This window comes from Mesocricetus auratus, unplaced genomic scaffold (genome assembly GCF_017639785.1).
Source record: "Mesocricetus auratus isolate SY011 unplaced genomic scaffold, BCM_Maur_2.0 Super-Scaffold_100007, whole genome shotgun sequence".
NCBI classification, from domain to species: Eukaryota; Metazoa; Chordata; class Mammalia; order Rodentia; family Cricetidae; genus Mesocricetus; species Mesocricetus auratus.
In genome coordinates this window covers 45999538-46016445 of record NW_024429191.1, presented here as the reverse complement: position 1 = coordinate 46016445, position 16908 = coordinate 45999538, and the positions used below count along the sequence as shown (strand labels likewise).

At 42.0% G+C, this 16908-nt stretch overlaps 1 protein-coding gene across 1 annotated transcript; it reads right to left on the bottom strand.

Moving 5' to 3' along the window:
- Positions 1–564: 564 nt before the first annotated feature.
- Positions 565–16891, bottom strand: LOC101830766 (protein SCO1 homolog, mitochondrial). Its single transcript, XM_040748892.1, has 6 exons — positions 16661–16891; positions 15514–15604; positions 12598–12795; positions 11860–11952; positions 7005–7120; positions 565–1825 (listed from the first exon to the last, which is right to left on the bottom strand). The coding sequence occupies exons 1-6, from the start codon at positions 16889–16891 to the stop codon at positions 1691–1693; spliced, it is 864 nt and encodes a 287-aa protein (XP_040604826.1). The 3' UTR covers positions 565–1690.
- Positions 16892–16908: the final 17 nt, after the last annotated feature.

Genomic DNA, 16908 nt, shown 5'->3' with positions numbered 1-16908 from the left:
TGGTGGTTTCTCGAGACAGGGTTTTTCTGTGTAGCTTTGGAGCCTGTAGACCAGGCTGGTCTCAAACTCAGAGATCCGCCTGCTTCTGCCTCCCGAGTGCTGGGATTAAAGGTGTGTACCACTACCGCCTTTCTACACTCTTAAAGACCAAGAATACTGCTTTAGGGAGGGCCTATCCTACCCTAACCGTATCATTTCGGCTAAATTACCTCCTTAAAGCTTAATCTCTAAATACAGTCACATTCTGAAGTGACTGATTCAGGGATGTGGTACAAATGAATTGTGAATGATATTGAATGATATGATTAGGCCTGTAACAGATACAGGGTGTTCTTTCATAGTGACATAAGCACTCACATTAGGAGTAATGTATGTACTACTGAAAGTTAAACACCAGGAGATACCCACATCATATGCATATAAAAGCTAACTGTGTATGGAAAAAATGCTTTCCAACAAAGCTCATCTGTAGCATTTCAGATTTACTGGAAAGGCTCAAGTTGAAAAGGTGACAGCCAAACCCAGGTATTAGGGCAGTTTAATTCAGAAACAAAGCCAACTCCATTAACCAGTATTTTTTCTTTATTTGGAAATGGGGTTTTACTAGGTTGCCTGGTTGGCCTCAAACTCACAGAGGGCCACCTGACTCTGTCCCCTGAGTGTTGGGACTAAAGGTGGGTGTCACCATGCCCAGGCCCCACAATTTGCCTGAGCGAGGTCCCAGGCAGTGAGCATTTTCTGGAACAGCTGCTGACATCTCCTCGAAAGGCTGTTGATGCTTACTGTTTCTCTAAGAGACAACACTTGATCCAGGTGTGGACTCACTCATCAGCATGTCAGTTACCTGTCCCAGGAAGCCCAGGTCTCTGCATGTCACCCAGACAAGAGAGGCGGGCTCCAAGCCTGGGAGCCTGCACTTCAACATTTCAGTCTGTGGCCTCTGCCCTGACCACAGTGTGCTAGGCATCCACCCTTCACAGAAGTTTGTCACGTTTGTCCAAGTTGTCAAACTGATTACAGCTTTATTTTATACATTGTGTAATTTGGTACATGGAAGAAAAGAACTAGGTCAGTCATAATGAATATCCTCATTTCCATTTGACCTACCACTGAAAACCCAGCCAAATCATTTTGCTACTAAAAAATAAAAAGTAGGAACTAAACCAACATTTATGTCAAGCAGTACGTTTTCTCCTTCAGTAGTCAAAGCACCTCCTGCTGAGGGAATGAAATGCAACCCTGATAGTGACATCCCATTTCAAGGAAGAATGAACTCTATTCTCAAGTATAAACTTGACTATCACAAATAAGCACACAAGTTGAAAAGGCAAGCACACTATGGAAATGACAGTCTACTGTAGAATCCAGCCCCACAATTTGCCTGAGCAAGGTCCCAGGTACTGTTGGGGCAGCAATGCTGCCTTCTTCCTACGGAAGGGCATCCATATACCTCTCTCTGATGGCTCTGGGAGGCCTGTTCTCTACTGGCTCTCCCTACCCTGGCCCTTTGGACTCATGGGAGGTTTGTGACAGACTGGGTTGGCTGAGCCAAAGGTCAACATCTCATGTGGAATGATGATCTCAGGGTATGAAGGCCATGCTGTAGTTACATTATATTGAGGCTCCCCTGGGAGACAAAGCCTCCTTCCTCTTCAACAAGACAATCCTGTGTCTGGTGACACCAGTCTGGCTACCTCTTCTTCATGTGTGACCTCATGTGTGCAGCAATTGAACCAGCGATTTCTGCCACCTTCTTGTTTTGGCCAAAGTAATCAAGAAACTCTCCATCTGGTCCAATCAAGTACATTATTATTGTATGATCAACCTGTAAAGAGGAAGGGGAGAGGCATGTGTGAAAACAATCACTGATCTTATGTTGTTGAAGAGAAATATACTGCAGGTAAGAGATGTTAACATCAGTGCTTAAATAATCACTGACTATCTGCTCAGGGAAGCACTGTCTACCAAATGGCCCAGTACTCATAGCTGGGGACCATCTGAAATTTCATGTTCCAGAAATCTGCAATGGCTGCTGCTGTGGGTCAGCTTAGGAGTCTTAGGGTACAGTTCTTCATATACTCACCCGTGTACATTCTCTGAGAGAAGAATTCACCTTCTATCAGCCTTCATAAGTAACCTATGCTGTGAAACAGCAATGTTGTTTTGAAACACCTTCCACTTCTGATTGGGTGTATCTCATCTGATCACCTTTCCATTCACACAGGCTGTCACATGGGAGTCAGATCAGTGATCAGAACTACTCTGAGTACTTCAGAATCTAGCGGGTGCCTGGGTGTCCATCCTCATGTTTAAGGAAGAACTGGCTGGCTCTCATTACTGCCTAATCTCTGTTTGCCATACTTTATGAGAAGCCAGAAAACCAACCACTAGTGAAGCATGTAATTTACAAATCCTAATAGTGATTTAGTCCAGGTATTAGTGATTCAAACAAAAATGGGAAGATGTGTTTCTCCCCTGGGAAATCTGCACTTGCTATTCTGAGCTTTGTATCTTAAGCAGACTGCTTGGAAACTCCACAGGCCACAAATGCTGCTCTCTGGGAGGCTCTTCAACCCACCATCCATTTTCCTGACCATGTCTTAGTTCCAATTTAAGCTTACACTGGTCATTCTTTTTGGATATTCATTTCCACAATATTTTAAGAGTAGATCTGGCATCCTAAGTCCTTGGAATCTGTTGCAGGCTTGTTTGGCATGACAGGAAGATAGGAATACTATCACATACACCAACTGGAAACTCCCCAGAATATACCCCAACTCACATTATCTAGTCATGAGGCTATTATCTTCTTATACACACACATTCATAAGGAGATAGCAAATGGAAAGAGCCACTCCCTGCCATCAGGAAAGAATGCCACCGAGAGCTAAGACAGCTGGTGACTTCATGTGGAGAATTTAATGAAGGAGCCAGGCAGGGTCTGGAATTTCTCCTCCCATTTGACAGAGGTCTCAGTTTTAAAACTCTGGCTGTCGCTTCAAGTCTTTCTCCACAGCCTGTACCCCTCTTTCCTTCACTGTTTCCTTTTTTAGAGAATTAATTTCTTGACAATTTCATGTACACGTATCATATCACACCCCTTTCATTTTCTCTATTCACTTCTTTCTTAAAGAACAGAACTGCAGCATGATGGACTGATTTTTGAGGGTTCTTAATATAAATTACCAACTAGTATGTGGTAAAACACATTCTTCTGCCCTTTCAGTAGTCACTTTTTGATTATTGTTGGGGCAAATCAACATTTGTTCTAATAGAGAATTTGTGAGAGTCTAGTAGTTTGTAGTATAGAAAAACAAAACCAGCAACTACACATCCTTTCTTCCTTTGTGTGTGGTACAAGTGGGGTGAGTATGCACACCCGCCCCCACACACACAGAGGCCAAAGGACGATGTTGGGTGGCATCCTTTGTCACCCTCAACCTGACAAGATCTCTCACTAAACCTGGAGCAGGTTGGGAGCACCAAGCCCCAACAAACTTACTGTTACCACCCCCAATAGTGCTGAAGTTCAGGAGCGCATGACCATGCCTGGCTTTTTACGTGGTTGCTGTGGATGTGAACTCAGGCCCCTGTGCTTGTGCAATAGGCACTGTTACCCAGTGAGCAATCATCCCACCCCTCACTTGTCATTTCAACCCATCCTCTATACAGTACAAGCAGGCTGGAGAGGGGAAGTTACAGACACTACTAAGTGCCCGATCTAACCTTAAGACCTAGCACCTGTCCAATTTCAAAGTCCACATCCTTTTATCACCAAGTTGCCACTATTTCCAATTCAACCGACGAGGTGGCAACTCGTATCTTTTTTAATACACATTTTTACTGCCTAAAAAAGTAGTGCATGCGCACTACTCTTTCATTCTGGACTCCCAATGTCCTTTGGGTCTTCTAGCAGGGAACCACTGTCACTAGTTACTACTATATTCTCAGAGAAATTCTCTTCATTTATTACATCTGTACCCAGCACCACCTACCACTGTCACACAACTGACACTTCATGACAGTCTCTTGTCAGGTAACACAGAAACCACTGTTCTACATAGGATAAAGTAACTCTTCAAAAATGGCTGCCTGGGTTTCAGTCCTTGGTCTTTACCAACATGCTACAAGATTCAGCTGTGAGCTAAATTCCAAGTAGCACCCATGTGGGTAAACTTGCAGTTTTACATACTCCCACTCTCTGAAGAGGGCCTACCAGATTCATTCCTATCAACAACTTTGAACACCTGTTGTTCGAAGTGCACTCCAACAACCTATGTTCCAATTTAAACAACAGATTTTCAAACTTTCCAATCACAGCTAAACTAACAGTTTTTAAAAAGGTGTACCACTAAATAACCCTCATTTCTTTTGTTATGAATTTGTCTTAGCTTAAATTTCAAAAGCCATCTGTATTCTTCTTGAACTATTTTCTAAGTAACATTTATATATAGTAATGTAGTATTATGTGTATAATAATTATGGATATAGTAATGTGCAAATTTACCTTTGTGGTGAATTCTGTTTGGTATGCTCAATTTATATACAGTATCTAAAGATTCTTTTATCATCATTGTCTGGGATTATGAAAATATCACCCCATTACACCTCAAGGCTAATCTTTAAGCATTGCCCCTTACTGGTCCTTAAATCCTAACATATTTCCATTCATCCACAGCTTCAAGACCTGAGTCACACTAATGAAAAATTCTAGGAACCCTGGAAGTGTCTCCCCCTGTTGGTTGATTTAGCAAATGCACAGCAATGAAGTAGCTGAGAGCTCAGAACAGCAGACCAGTAAGCTAGAAAACTCTGTCTAGGTGCTTTAATCTTTAAGACAAAAATTACAACTATATTTCTCTGACCCACAAGTACAAATTTCAAGGCCTAACATGTGCTTGGTTTGTAATGAACTCACTGGCTCCAGGCAGTGCAGTGCTGGAGACCCACAAAAAAAAGAAATGGCAATTTTTATCATGCAAAGGGCAACTGAAAATTGTGAAGGGGTAGTTGACAGCATCATGGGACCGCATGGGCTAACTGCTTAACTCCATTCCTGCAGTTAAGAACAGCTTTGGTTCAGTAGAACACTTGTCATTTGAATGGAATGTTTCACTTGCTTTTAATTTTGAAACCAGGTCTCACTTATGCGGTCCTAGTTGGCTTGAAACTCATGAAGTGTGACACCAGGCCTGTCTGAACTCAAATGCTACAAATAATACCAACCATTTTGTTTATTTGTATTTTTTCTTTTAACTTCAGGACAGCCCTATAATAGAATTTAACAAAACTTGTTTATGCCTGAAGATTAGCTCCTCTCACCCCTTCTGGCACTCTCAGGTAAACCCTCAAAGCACACGCTGCAGCTGTATTAAAGGGGAGAAGTCTAAAAGCCCTTCGTCCATGGGCTCCTCTTTTGGCACTGAGGCACTTTTCCACATCTTCTCACACTACAGTGCAGCAAGACAAATGCACGGGAGTGCCTGACTACTTCTCTCAACTTAGGGCTTTGGAAAAACCCACTTTTTTCTTGTTCTTTTCTCCCATAAATCCCAAATTTTCCCAATGCTATGAGGCATCAGGCCTGGAAAATATGGTGCCATGTTGGGCGTAATTGAGGTTCGGTGGTCAAAAGTCTGTTTTTTTTTTTTTTTTTTTTTTGCCATAGGCTATAAGGGCACACAATAGGTTACAAGCTCTAAAACGGCTGAAGGATTGGCCTAGTGTGCCAGTGCTTCCTGTGAAAGCAAGAGTTAAAATCACCTGCATCCAGGTAAAAGCCAAGTATGGCTACAGATAGCTGTACAAGCAGTACAGGGGAGCAGAGAGGCAGATTCTGCAGCTCCTTTATCAGCCATCCTAGCATGTGCGCGTGGGTGGACACACACAGACACACGCATGTACACACGCACACCCACACCCACATGTGTGCACAGGAGAAAGAAAAACTACAGTGGGCAGTGGAGACAAACACTCTGCACATCACTGTAGGGATAGCCTCAGGGAGCAGGTAAATCAGTGACTCAGATAGTCCTGCTCCCTCCCCCCTCAGTTTTATAGATAAAAAGGAAATTCATGATTAATCACTAATATTACAGAAAAGCCAGAGTATGACAACTGAAAAAAAATATCTGTAATAATACTATAGCACCATGTCAACTCTGAATGTGCTGAGAAACAAGAACCTGATTGAGAAGTCAGCCCTGTGCACACCATGAAACAACCAATCAGAAATGGGCTCAGTTGCTCAGGACTTCCTACACAATGCTGATTAACAAGGACACAGTTCTTTAAAGAAAGAACCACAAAGATAAACTGGGCAGATGTCCCATCTCTCATTATTGAGCCCCAAGTTGAATTGAACTGTTGCAATCACTAAAACTTATAAGTCTGTTATTTGAAGACTATTTTCTCTCTTGCTTTGCAATGAAATAAATGATTCCCTGAGGCTTAGAGCACGTTTCTTCCACTCCATCAAGGACACCAGGAGAACTAACACAACGCTGATCACTAAAACTGAAGCAGCATGAATTCCATGTGATATGCCTCTGAATCCAACACGGTGCCTGAGTATTTGCTTTTGTAATCGTATGCAACTAGGGAAGTCAGACAAACTATGGGATGAATATAAATTAAGCAACAAACACCTTTCAAAAAAATATGTGCCTACTAGATTTTCAAATTTTCTTTTTAAAAGATATTTGTTTTATGTATTTGAGTGTTTGTCTACATGTATATATGTGTACCATGTGTGTGCCTAGTGCCATAGAGTCCAGAAGAGGACATTGGACCCCCTGGAACTGGATTTATAGTCAACCGTGTGTAACAATGTGGGTATTGGTAACTGAAACAAGGTTCTCTGGAAGAGCAGCAAGTGCCCTTAATCAGAGCCTCTTCAGCCCTTCAGGCTTTCCTTTATCTCAGAAGCCAGTCAGGCACATCACTTGTGTGAGAACCTGGAACCCGAGGTCAGGCTAGCAGTTGAAAGCCAAGCATTGACTTACTATGTAGTCCTCATCTTCATCCTTAGGGCCAGGGCTGTAATAGACCCTATATGCTCTGGCCACTCCATCAATCTCTTCTTTTGTGCCAGTCAAACCAACCAGTTTGGGAGAGAATTCTAAATATAAAAAATGAAAAAGACAGTGAAAATGAAAGGCAAGAAACATAACTATCTTTATTTAAAATAAGATCAAAATAACAGAAAAACATACATAAATAAAACCCTAATAAACAAAAACCAGTATAAAGCAGATATGGTGACATTTTGTTCCTTAGTCTCCAACATTTCTGCATGATTTAAAGGAAAATAAACTCAGAGAAATGAAAATTCTCCCATGACAAATGTTGGATTGTTTTGTGACCATAACATAATAGAGATCTGGAAGAAATATATTCTAGTTATTTAAATGATGTTTTAAATTAATTTAGTTAAAAACATAAGCAGTTGAGGATTCCTAATGTACTTCAGGGTTTTCACTGGATCATACGGAAAGAAACATAGTTTAAGAAGCTGGTAAGAGAAAATGGAAAGATCTCACATGCTCTTGGATAGGTAGGATCAACATAGTAAAAACAGCAATCTTGCCAAAAGCAATCTACAGATTCAATGCAATCCCCATCAAAATCCCAGCACAATTCTTCACAGACCTTGAAAGAACAATTCTCAACTTCATATGGAAAAACGAAAGACCCAGGATAGCCAAAAACAACCCTATACAATAAAGGAATGTCCTGGAGGCATCACCATCCCTGACTTCAAGCTCTATTATAGATCTATAGTCCTGAAAACAGCTTGGTATTGGCACAAAAACAGACAGGTAGACCAATGGAATCGAACTGAACACCCTGATATTAACCCACACACCCAACTGATTTTTGACAAAGAAGCTAAAATTATACAATGGGAAAAAAAATCTTCAACAAATAGTGCTGACATACATGGATACTGGCATGTAGAAGACTGCAGATAGATCCATATCCATCTCCATGCACAAAACTTAAGTTCAAATGGATCAAAGACCTCAACATAAATCCAGCCACACTGAACCTCTTAGAAGAAAAGGTAGGTGGTACCCTCAAACGAACTGGTATAGGAGACCGCTTCCTGAACATAACACCAGACACTGAGATCAACAATTAATAAATGGGACCTCCTGCAACTGAGAAGTTTCTGTAAGGCAAAGGACACAGTCAACAAAACAAAATGGCAGCCCACAGAATAGGAAAAGATGCTCACTAACCCCACATCTGACAGAGGGCTGATTTCCAAAATATACAAAGAACTCAAGAAGCTAGTCACCAAAACACCAAATAATCCAATTAAAAAGTGAGCTACAGAACTAAATAGAGAATTCTCAATAGAGAAATCTAAAATGTCTGAGAGACACATAGAAAGAAAGTGCTCAACATCCATAGCCATCCTGCAAATCAAAATAAATCAAGAGATATCATCGTGCCCCTGTCAGAATGGCTATACTCAAAAACACCAATGACAGTTTATGCTGGAGAGGATGTGGAGAAGGGGAACACTCCTCCACTGCTGGTAGGAGTGCAAACTCTTACAGCTACTTTGGAAATCAGTATGGAGATTCCTCAGGAAAATGGGGCATCAGTCTACCACAACATCAAGCAATCCCACTTTAGGCATATACCCAAAAGATGCACATTCATATAACAAGGACATCTGTTCAACCATGTTTGTTCATAGCAGCATTATTTGTAATAGCCAGAACCTGAAAATAACCTAGATGCCCCTCAACTGAAGAATGGATGGAGAAAATGCGGTACATTTACACAATGGAGTACTACTCAGCAGAAAAACAAAACAAAACAAAACAATGGAATCTTGAAATTTGCAGGCAAATGGATGGAACTAGAAGAAACCATCCTGAGCAAAGTAAACCAGTCACAAAAAGACAAAAATGGTATATACTCACTCATATATGGATTTTAGACATAGAGCAAAGGAGTACCAGGCTACAATCCACACTGCCAGAGAAGCTAGGAAACAAGGAGGACCCTAAGAAAGACAGACATACATGGTCCCCTGGAGAAGGGGAAAGGGACAAGCTCTCCTGAGCTAATTGGGAGCATGGAGGGTGGTAGAAGAGAGGGGGAGAAGAGGAGGGGAGAGGAGGACAGAGGAGAGCACAAAGATTGAGTCAGGGGAAGAATAGAGGAGATCAAGAAAAGAGATACCATAATAGAGGGAGCCATTATAGGTTTAAACAGAAATCTGGCACTAGGGAAATGTCCAGATATCTATAAGGATGACCCTAACTAACAATCTAAGCAATAGTCCAGATCTGCCTTAAATGCCCTTCCCTGATAATGAGATTGATGACTACCTTATATGCCATCCTAGAGCCTTCATCCAGTAGCTGATGGAAGCAGAAGCAGACACCCACAGCTAAACACTGAGCTGAACTCTGGAATCCAGTTGCAGAGAGGGAGGTGTGATGAGAGCAAAAGGGTCAAGACCAGACTGGAGAAATCCACAGAAACAGCTGACCTGAACAAGGGGGAGCTCATGGACTGATAGCCGGGAAACCAGCATAGGACTGTTCCAGATCCCCTGAAAGAGGATGTCAGTTTGGGGGTCTGGTTAGTCTATAGAGCTTCTGGTAGTGGATCAGTATTTATCCCTAGTATATGAATGGACTTTGGGAGCCCACTCCCCTCTCTCTCAGCCTAGACGTACGTGCGTGCATGCGTGCGTGTATGTGTGTGTGTGTGCGTGTGTGTGTAGGGTGTAGGCCCTGCTCCAAATCATATGACAGACTTTGAAGATACGCCATGGAAGGCCTCACCCTCCCTCCCTGGGGAGCAGAAAGGGGATGGGATAGGCTGTCAGTGGAGGGGAGGGGGGGCAGGAGAGGAGGGGAGGGAGAGGGAACTGGGATTGACATGTAAAAGAAGTTTGTTTCTGATTTAAATAATTAAAAAAAGAAGGTGGTAAAATGGAGCAGTGGGTGTGAAAGGTTTGTGTGGTGGCCTGAAAGAAAATAGCCCCCAAAGGAAGTGGCACTATTACAAAGTGTGGCCTTGATGGAGTAGGTATGCTCTGGTTAGAGGAAGTGTGTCACTGTGGAAGTGGGCTTTGAGGTCTCATATATGCTCAAGACACCACCCAGTGTCTCAGACCACTTTCTGCGGTGCCTGTGAGTCAGGACTCTCAGCTACTGCTCCAGCACCATGTCTGTCTGCATGTCACAATGTCACACCATGATGATGATGAACTAAACCCCTGATAATGTAAGCCACCCACTTAACTGTTTTCCTTTATAAGTAATAGAAACCCTAACTAAGACAGATGGGGAGGTCTCAGTCTGAAACAGGTTGTCTTCATCAGACCAACTCCCCTCACGGCTCAGAACCCACATGGAAGAGGAAGTGGAAAGACTAAGAGACAGAAGGGATGGATGGCTCCAAGTAAACAGTGTCTTCCAAAGACAACAGGCCTGAGGCAGGTATGAACTCAGAGACTGTGACAGCATGCATAAGACCTGCACATGTTCAAACTGGACAAAATCTGGGCACTGAGGAGGGAAAGTGGACACAAGTCCCACCCCTAGTCAAGCAGCTATCTGTAACTCATAATGAATGGGGAAAGGAACATCAGTTTTCTGCAGTCAAGTGCTCATGACAGTATCAACCACTCTCTAGGGCCAGCCCATGCTCAGGAGGATTCAGCGGCGGCCAACACGAAATAGACTCCATGTTCTTTTTTTTTTTCTTTTTTTGAGACAGGGTTTCTCTGTGGCTTTGGAGGCTGTCCTGGAACTCACTTTGTAGACCAGGCTGGCCTCGAACTCACAGAGATCTGCCTGCCTCTGCCTCCCGAGTGCTGGCATTAAAGGCGTGCGCCACCAATGCCCGGCCTCCATGTTCTTTTTTGTAAACTTTTGTTCCACTGTTTGTTGAACATTTTTTGTGCTCTTGGTTTTTGTCTGTTTTTAAAAATTGTTTGTTTTAGAGGTGGGAGAAAGAACATGAGGTTGGATGAGTAAGGAAGACCTGGGAGGAGCTGGGTGGGAAACATGATCAAAGCAGATTGCATGAAAAAAACTTTGTTGTTTTTTGAGAATTTTGAGACAAGGTCTCTCTATGTAGCTCTGGCTGTCCTAGAACTCTGTGCAGACAAAGTTGGCCTCTAATTCATAGCTCCCCAAATGCTGGGATTAAAAGTGTGCATAATTAATAACAACAACAAAAAGATCATTCAGGGGGTACCTATAGCCAATAATAAAATCCATACAAAAACAAAACTCATGGCTATGGGCAACTCAGTCATAGAACTGTAAGTTTCTTAAAACAGTAGAATTAAACAGGGAATGGTGGCACACACTTTTAATCCCGGCACTCCAGAGGCAGATGGATCTCTGAGTTCAAGGTAACTTAGTCTACAGTGATTTCCAGGGCAGCCAAAGGCAGTTAAAGTCACTTTAAATAAACAAACAAACAAACAAATAAATAAATAAGCACCAAGTAACCTCCCCCAAAACAACAACATAAAGGCTAACTTCAAATTTGTTTACACTCTAAAATTCATCTTTAATCTTCCATTGTACATACTCCTGATGTACGTTTCTCCACTTTAACAAAAGGACAGTGAGACACAGAGTTAGAAGCAATGCACTCTCATTCCCCCCTTAACTTAGGTATACGTAAAGCTCAAGTTCCAGCCCTTCCTGTGATAAAAGCAAAGAGCATAGCACCAAGAATGGGCAACTAAACACAGCTGTAACTCTGAGCTCCGTTGTTTTATTTGCCTGCAAAGGGTTGATAATACCAACTGTCTATCTTGGTTTACTGCTACAAACTGTTAAGTATGTATAAATTATCAGCAAAACACACCTTTCACATAAGTCGAGATGGCTTCTTTTGTGTCCCTTTCTGGGTCAATGGTGATGAAAAGTGGAGTTAAATTTGGCAGGGATGGAATACTGTCTGAAAGAAAGCTCCAATTAGTCAACAGTCACCATGAGGGAAAAGACAGAGAGAAACCCAGCAACATAGACGATGGTGCTATAGTGAATGTCAGGCAACACAGAGGACAGATTAGATTATCTGGAATGGAGTAGTTTCTGTCTGTGGTGGAGCTAACCAGAAGTTCTATCAAACACATCTACTGATACATAAATACTGTTACCTCAGATCACTTCTCACAGGTATCTTATTTCCTAATGCAATCCAATCCCAGTAGTTTTTCTTACCATATCTCAAGGACAAGGTAAGCTATCAATAAAGATGGGATACACTGAAACAATTTAAACAGGTACACTTTCTTTTAACTGCTTTTAACTGACACTAATAAAATACCACTTATCACTTCAGATTTCTGAATCTACCCATCAATGTCACTGGGGAAACACAATGAGAATACTTCAGTAAAAGATAGAGGCATTAAGACATTTTTAAGTGATCTGACACATGGCACCCAAACAAGCCTCCTTCGGTAGAGAGTGTCCTGGAATCAAAGCATACAGCTGAACATGTTCTTATAGACCAAATAATTACAACACCCTGTCTAACACACTACAGGAATGTGGGAAACAGTACTGTTAAACAGTGAATTAACAACTGTTTTCTTACCTATTTCATCCACAACTTGAATCATTTTTTCTAGTTCTTCTGGACAGATATCAGGGCAATGAGTGAATCCAAAATAAATCAATACCCACTGGCCCAGGTAGTCCTTGTCAGTTTTGGGCTCTCCATCATGAGTGGTGAGGGAAAATGGACCTCCTAGTAAAGGCTTTCCAATGCTTCGATGTTTTTGCTTCTCTAGCTCTTAAAGAGATGGACCAAACAAAACAAGTCACTGTAACCAGAGTCACTGAAATATCTGTCACAGAGTGAGCATAATACATGTAACAGTATTTAGACGGGGTAGGAGGTATAAAATACAAAAGAAATACCAGCTTTCAAGACACTAACAAAAATATTTTCAGAAAAATAAGCATAAAATAAGAAAATGAATGCTATAACACATGTCAAGCACCATAATGAAGTGGTAAAATGTGTTCTCCTATAACAATTGAGTTCTAAGCTGTTCAGTGTGGGGGTGAGGGAGCCTGGAGGCTGGGTGTGCTAGAGGCAGCTTCATAGGAAAGGCAGTGGTGATGGGACCTTAGTTTTATATAGAAGATTAACTAAATAAACAAAGCAAACAAACAAAAAGGAAGCCAGAACTATGAACCGGAGAAAACTGGAACATCTCTGTAGTATTAAGACAATCAGGTACTGGTGTGAGTTTATGGTTTCAATATATAGGGATTCTCCAACTAAAAGGAAAGAGTTAAGAGTTATTTTTGTTGTTGAGAAATGCTGAAATAAGCTGAAACAGTAAAAGAGAGCCAGTGGCAGAAGGAAAAACCCAAAGACTACCCAAAACAGGATCCTGTGTGACCAAGCTCTGTTCTGGTTTCATTTTTGATGCTGTGATAAAATATTCTGTCAAATAGAAACTTAGGGTCAGGTGGTGGTAGTGCCCACCTTTCATCCCACCCCATGGGAGGCAGAGGCAGGTGGATCTGGTCTATAAATCGAGTTCTGGGACAGTCAGAGCCACATAGTGAGACTCTGTCTCAAATACAAAACAAAAACAAAAAAGAAACTCAGATGAGAAAAGGTTTATTTTATCTAACAATTTCCTGGAAATTGTCTATGTGTAGGGCAGTCTTAGTGAGAGGGGCTTGCAGCAACTAGTCATATCATACCCACATTCTAGAGAAGAGAGAAATAAAGTATGGATGGATGGTATTTAGCTAGCTTTCACTATTCTTACAAAGTACAGGGCCCCAAAGGGGGCTGCCTGCCACTTTCAGGCTGGGTTTTCCCAAGTCAATTAGGGAAATCAAGAGAATCCTCAAGGTTGTGTATGTCCACAGGTCAACCAGATCTAGCTGACGCCTCAATGAGACTCTTCCCAAGTGGTTCTAGGTTGTGTCAAGCTGACAATTAAAACAAACAAAGCAACTAAGCAAAAGCTCCCATAAGTTACTTTGGAATTAAAAGAAAAAGAACAGATCACAACCAACTGAAAATATAGCAAATGACTAGTCTATACTGACAAAAATAAAGGAATAAATTTAGAGTGATGAGAACAGTCACACAAACACATTGTAAAACACATAATTTATACAAGAGAAGGCTGACGTTGTCTTAGATGATCCAACACCATCAGTAAAAGGACAATGAGAAATCATAATGCACTTGAATAGATGCAATGACTGGTACAGTATCACTTCTATGCCAACGCTGTCAAAGGCTGCAAGGCGGGAAACGAATCATGAGGAAAGATTAGACAAGTACAGACTGATGGACAATTTACAAAACTGGCCTGTGATTTTCAAAGTTGTCAAGGTCATGAAAGTCAGGTAAAGCCTAGGAAACTTACAATCTGCAGAAACTAAAGAGACAACCAGGAACAAGGAATGGTTCTGAACTGGATGCTTTTTATCACAAAAGCAATACAGTAACAAACCTCAAGACTGAACCTGAGATTGCCTTAGACTGAACAATGGTACCATAAGTGTTAAATTTTTAAATTTTAGGTACTGATTATGTAGCAAGAAGGACACAACATATGAGGTGAGGCATGATGTCAGCAAGTAACCAAATAATTCTGGAACACTTTAGGTTTGTTTCATAGTAAATTTCAAATTAGAAGTAATTTATCACTGTAGGTGAAATTTTAAACTAAGGCCCAAAGCAGCTTACATTTAGAATCATTTGTCACTACCTTCCCAGCTTTCTTGCCCATGGTTGCTACCCCAACTGGTTTGCAGTACCTACTCACACTGTTCTCCATGCCTGACCTCTGGGAAGTTTCAGAGCCCAAGATCAAGTTTTCCTCAGGTCCCCACAGACCCCTGCACTTTCCTCTGGCCTGGAAGAACCTCATCTAGTGAAATCCTGGGTTTCTGTGTCTGTCTCCTTGTCAACTGCACCCCAACAGTTGGACACCTTAGTCATCTTTGTACCCATTCTCTGGATTTCCAACTGCCCACATTCAATCTATTCACAGTTGTCTTTCAAAACTATTAAGCAGTGTCATTTTGGAGTCCATCCCTGAAAAGTTAAAGACACTGATGGAAAATGTGCAAAATCCAATTAAATGCTGTATCCCAGTTAATTATATCAATTTTAATTTCTTAGTTGTGTCCTGACCATATAAGATGTCAAAACTAGGAGAGGGGTTGGATGAAAGGTATATGGAGGCTTTCTTTTGTCATCTTTGAAACTCTTCAAAATTAATAAATCTACATTATTTAAAAACAAATAGGTCAGGTCAACAGCTCAGTAGATAAAAATGTTTGATATAAAAACTTAGGCTCAATCTCAGGAACCCACCATCGAAGGAAAAAACACACTAGAACCAAATCCCAAAAGTTGTCTTCTGGCTTCCACCATGGCATGCATGCACCTGCACTCACAGAAACACAGTTAAAAATAAACAAACAAAAGTTTAAAAACAAAAAGATGGTCCAAAAGATAACAACTTACTTTCTATCTTTTCTTTCTTGAAGTACTTCATTCCAGCCAATAAAGATCCTCCAATGGCAAAAGTCAGTGCTAAAGACTTCCAAGAAACGGGCTACTGGGGCAGAGATTTCAACAATAGACCACGTAAGCTGCAAAAATTTAACCATGCTGTATTTTTTTACTCTAAGTTTTTATAGCAAGTATATACACACAAACCATTGTTACATACGTTGAATGCCTCGGGTTACTTTGGGGTAAATCCTGAAAGTTTCTGTGAATACAGTTATAGCTACTACAAAAGCACTTGTTTCCAGGGAAATCTTACCGAAGTTAATTTAAAAATCAATAAGGGTTGAAGACGGAGCTGAAGTAATTGGTACAATGCTTGCCTGACATGTACAAAACCCCTGTGTTCCATGCCAAGCACTGCATAAAACCGGGTGTGGTGATACACACCTGTAATCGTAGCACTCTAGGAGGGCAGGAGGATCGAGCTCAAAGTCATTCTTGGCTGCATATCAAGTTCTAGGACAACCTGAGCTATAAGAGACCTGGTCTCATCAAACATCACAAAGCCTGCAATTTATTACTGGCTTATGCTGATACGGTAGTCTTTAAAATGTTTGCTTAAGATTTCTCCTACTCCCCAAATCCACAGTTCTTACTAACACAAGTAAGGAAGAGGCTCTGAATTTGAGACAGAATTAGAACGAGAAGAAGATAAAAAGGAACAGGGGAAAAAGGGAGGAAAGAAGGAAGGTGTGGGGATACCCAAACGATAAGTTCATCTTTTTATTCAATTTCAACTTATACACTGAACATTGGAGCGGGATTCAGTGAGATTATAAAAGTGCTCTGGCTTTTGAGTCATAATAAAAGTTGAGATCCTTAAGATCCAGAACTATTTTTTTTTTCCTGGAACAAAACTCCGGATTGAAATCGCGCGGAGGGGAAGTAGATTCTCAAGTTTTATCGAGGCTGGGACTATGAGCTTGACCAGGAAACAGTTCTGTAAAGGCTAGAACTACCGGGTGACCAAGAAGCAAGAAGTGACTTCATGGTCCTTTCAGAGCACGTCAGGGAGTTCCCGAGGTTGTGACCAGGCGGGATGCGGAGACACCGGGCTGCATAGAGCGCCGAGCCCCGAAGGTCCCATGTAGACACTCACCCCGGGCTTCGGGCGGCGCGACCCGGCTTGGCCGCCCTTGGGCTCGGGCCCCTTGGCCTCCGGCGGTGGCGGCGCGACGCTGAAGGCCCGGATCCCCAGACAGCAGCGCGCCTCTCGCGGCCGCGGACTCCCCGCCGGACCCCAAAGCCCGTGGCCATGAGGGAACAGACACCAGAGCTGGCGACACTGCGGCCGCATCACCGCACAGGACAACCGCACCAACGCCGCCATGAGTTTAGGAGACCGCG

Coding starts and splice junctions, on each gene's coding strand:
- LOC101830766 (XM_040748892.1), bottom strand. CDS start 16,891: ATGGCGGCGTTGGTGCGGTTGTCCTGTGCGGTGATGCGGCCGCAGTGT. Junction 15,605..16,660: donor CGCGCCGCCCGAAGCCCGGG/GTGAGTGTCTAC, acceptor CTGCCCCAGTAG/CCCGTTTCTTGGAAGTCTTT. Junction 11,953..12,597: donor TCAAGTTGTGGATGAAATAG/GTAAGAAAACAG, acceptor GCTTTCTTTCAG/ACAGTATTCCATCCCTGCCA.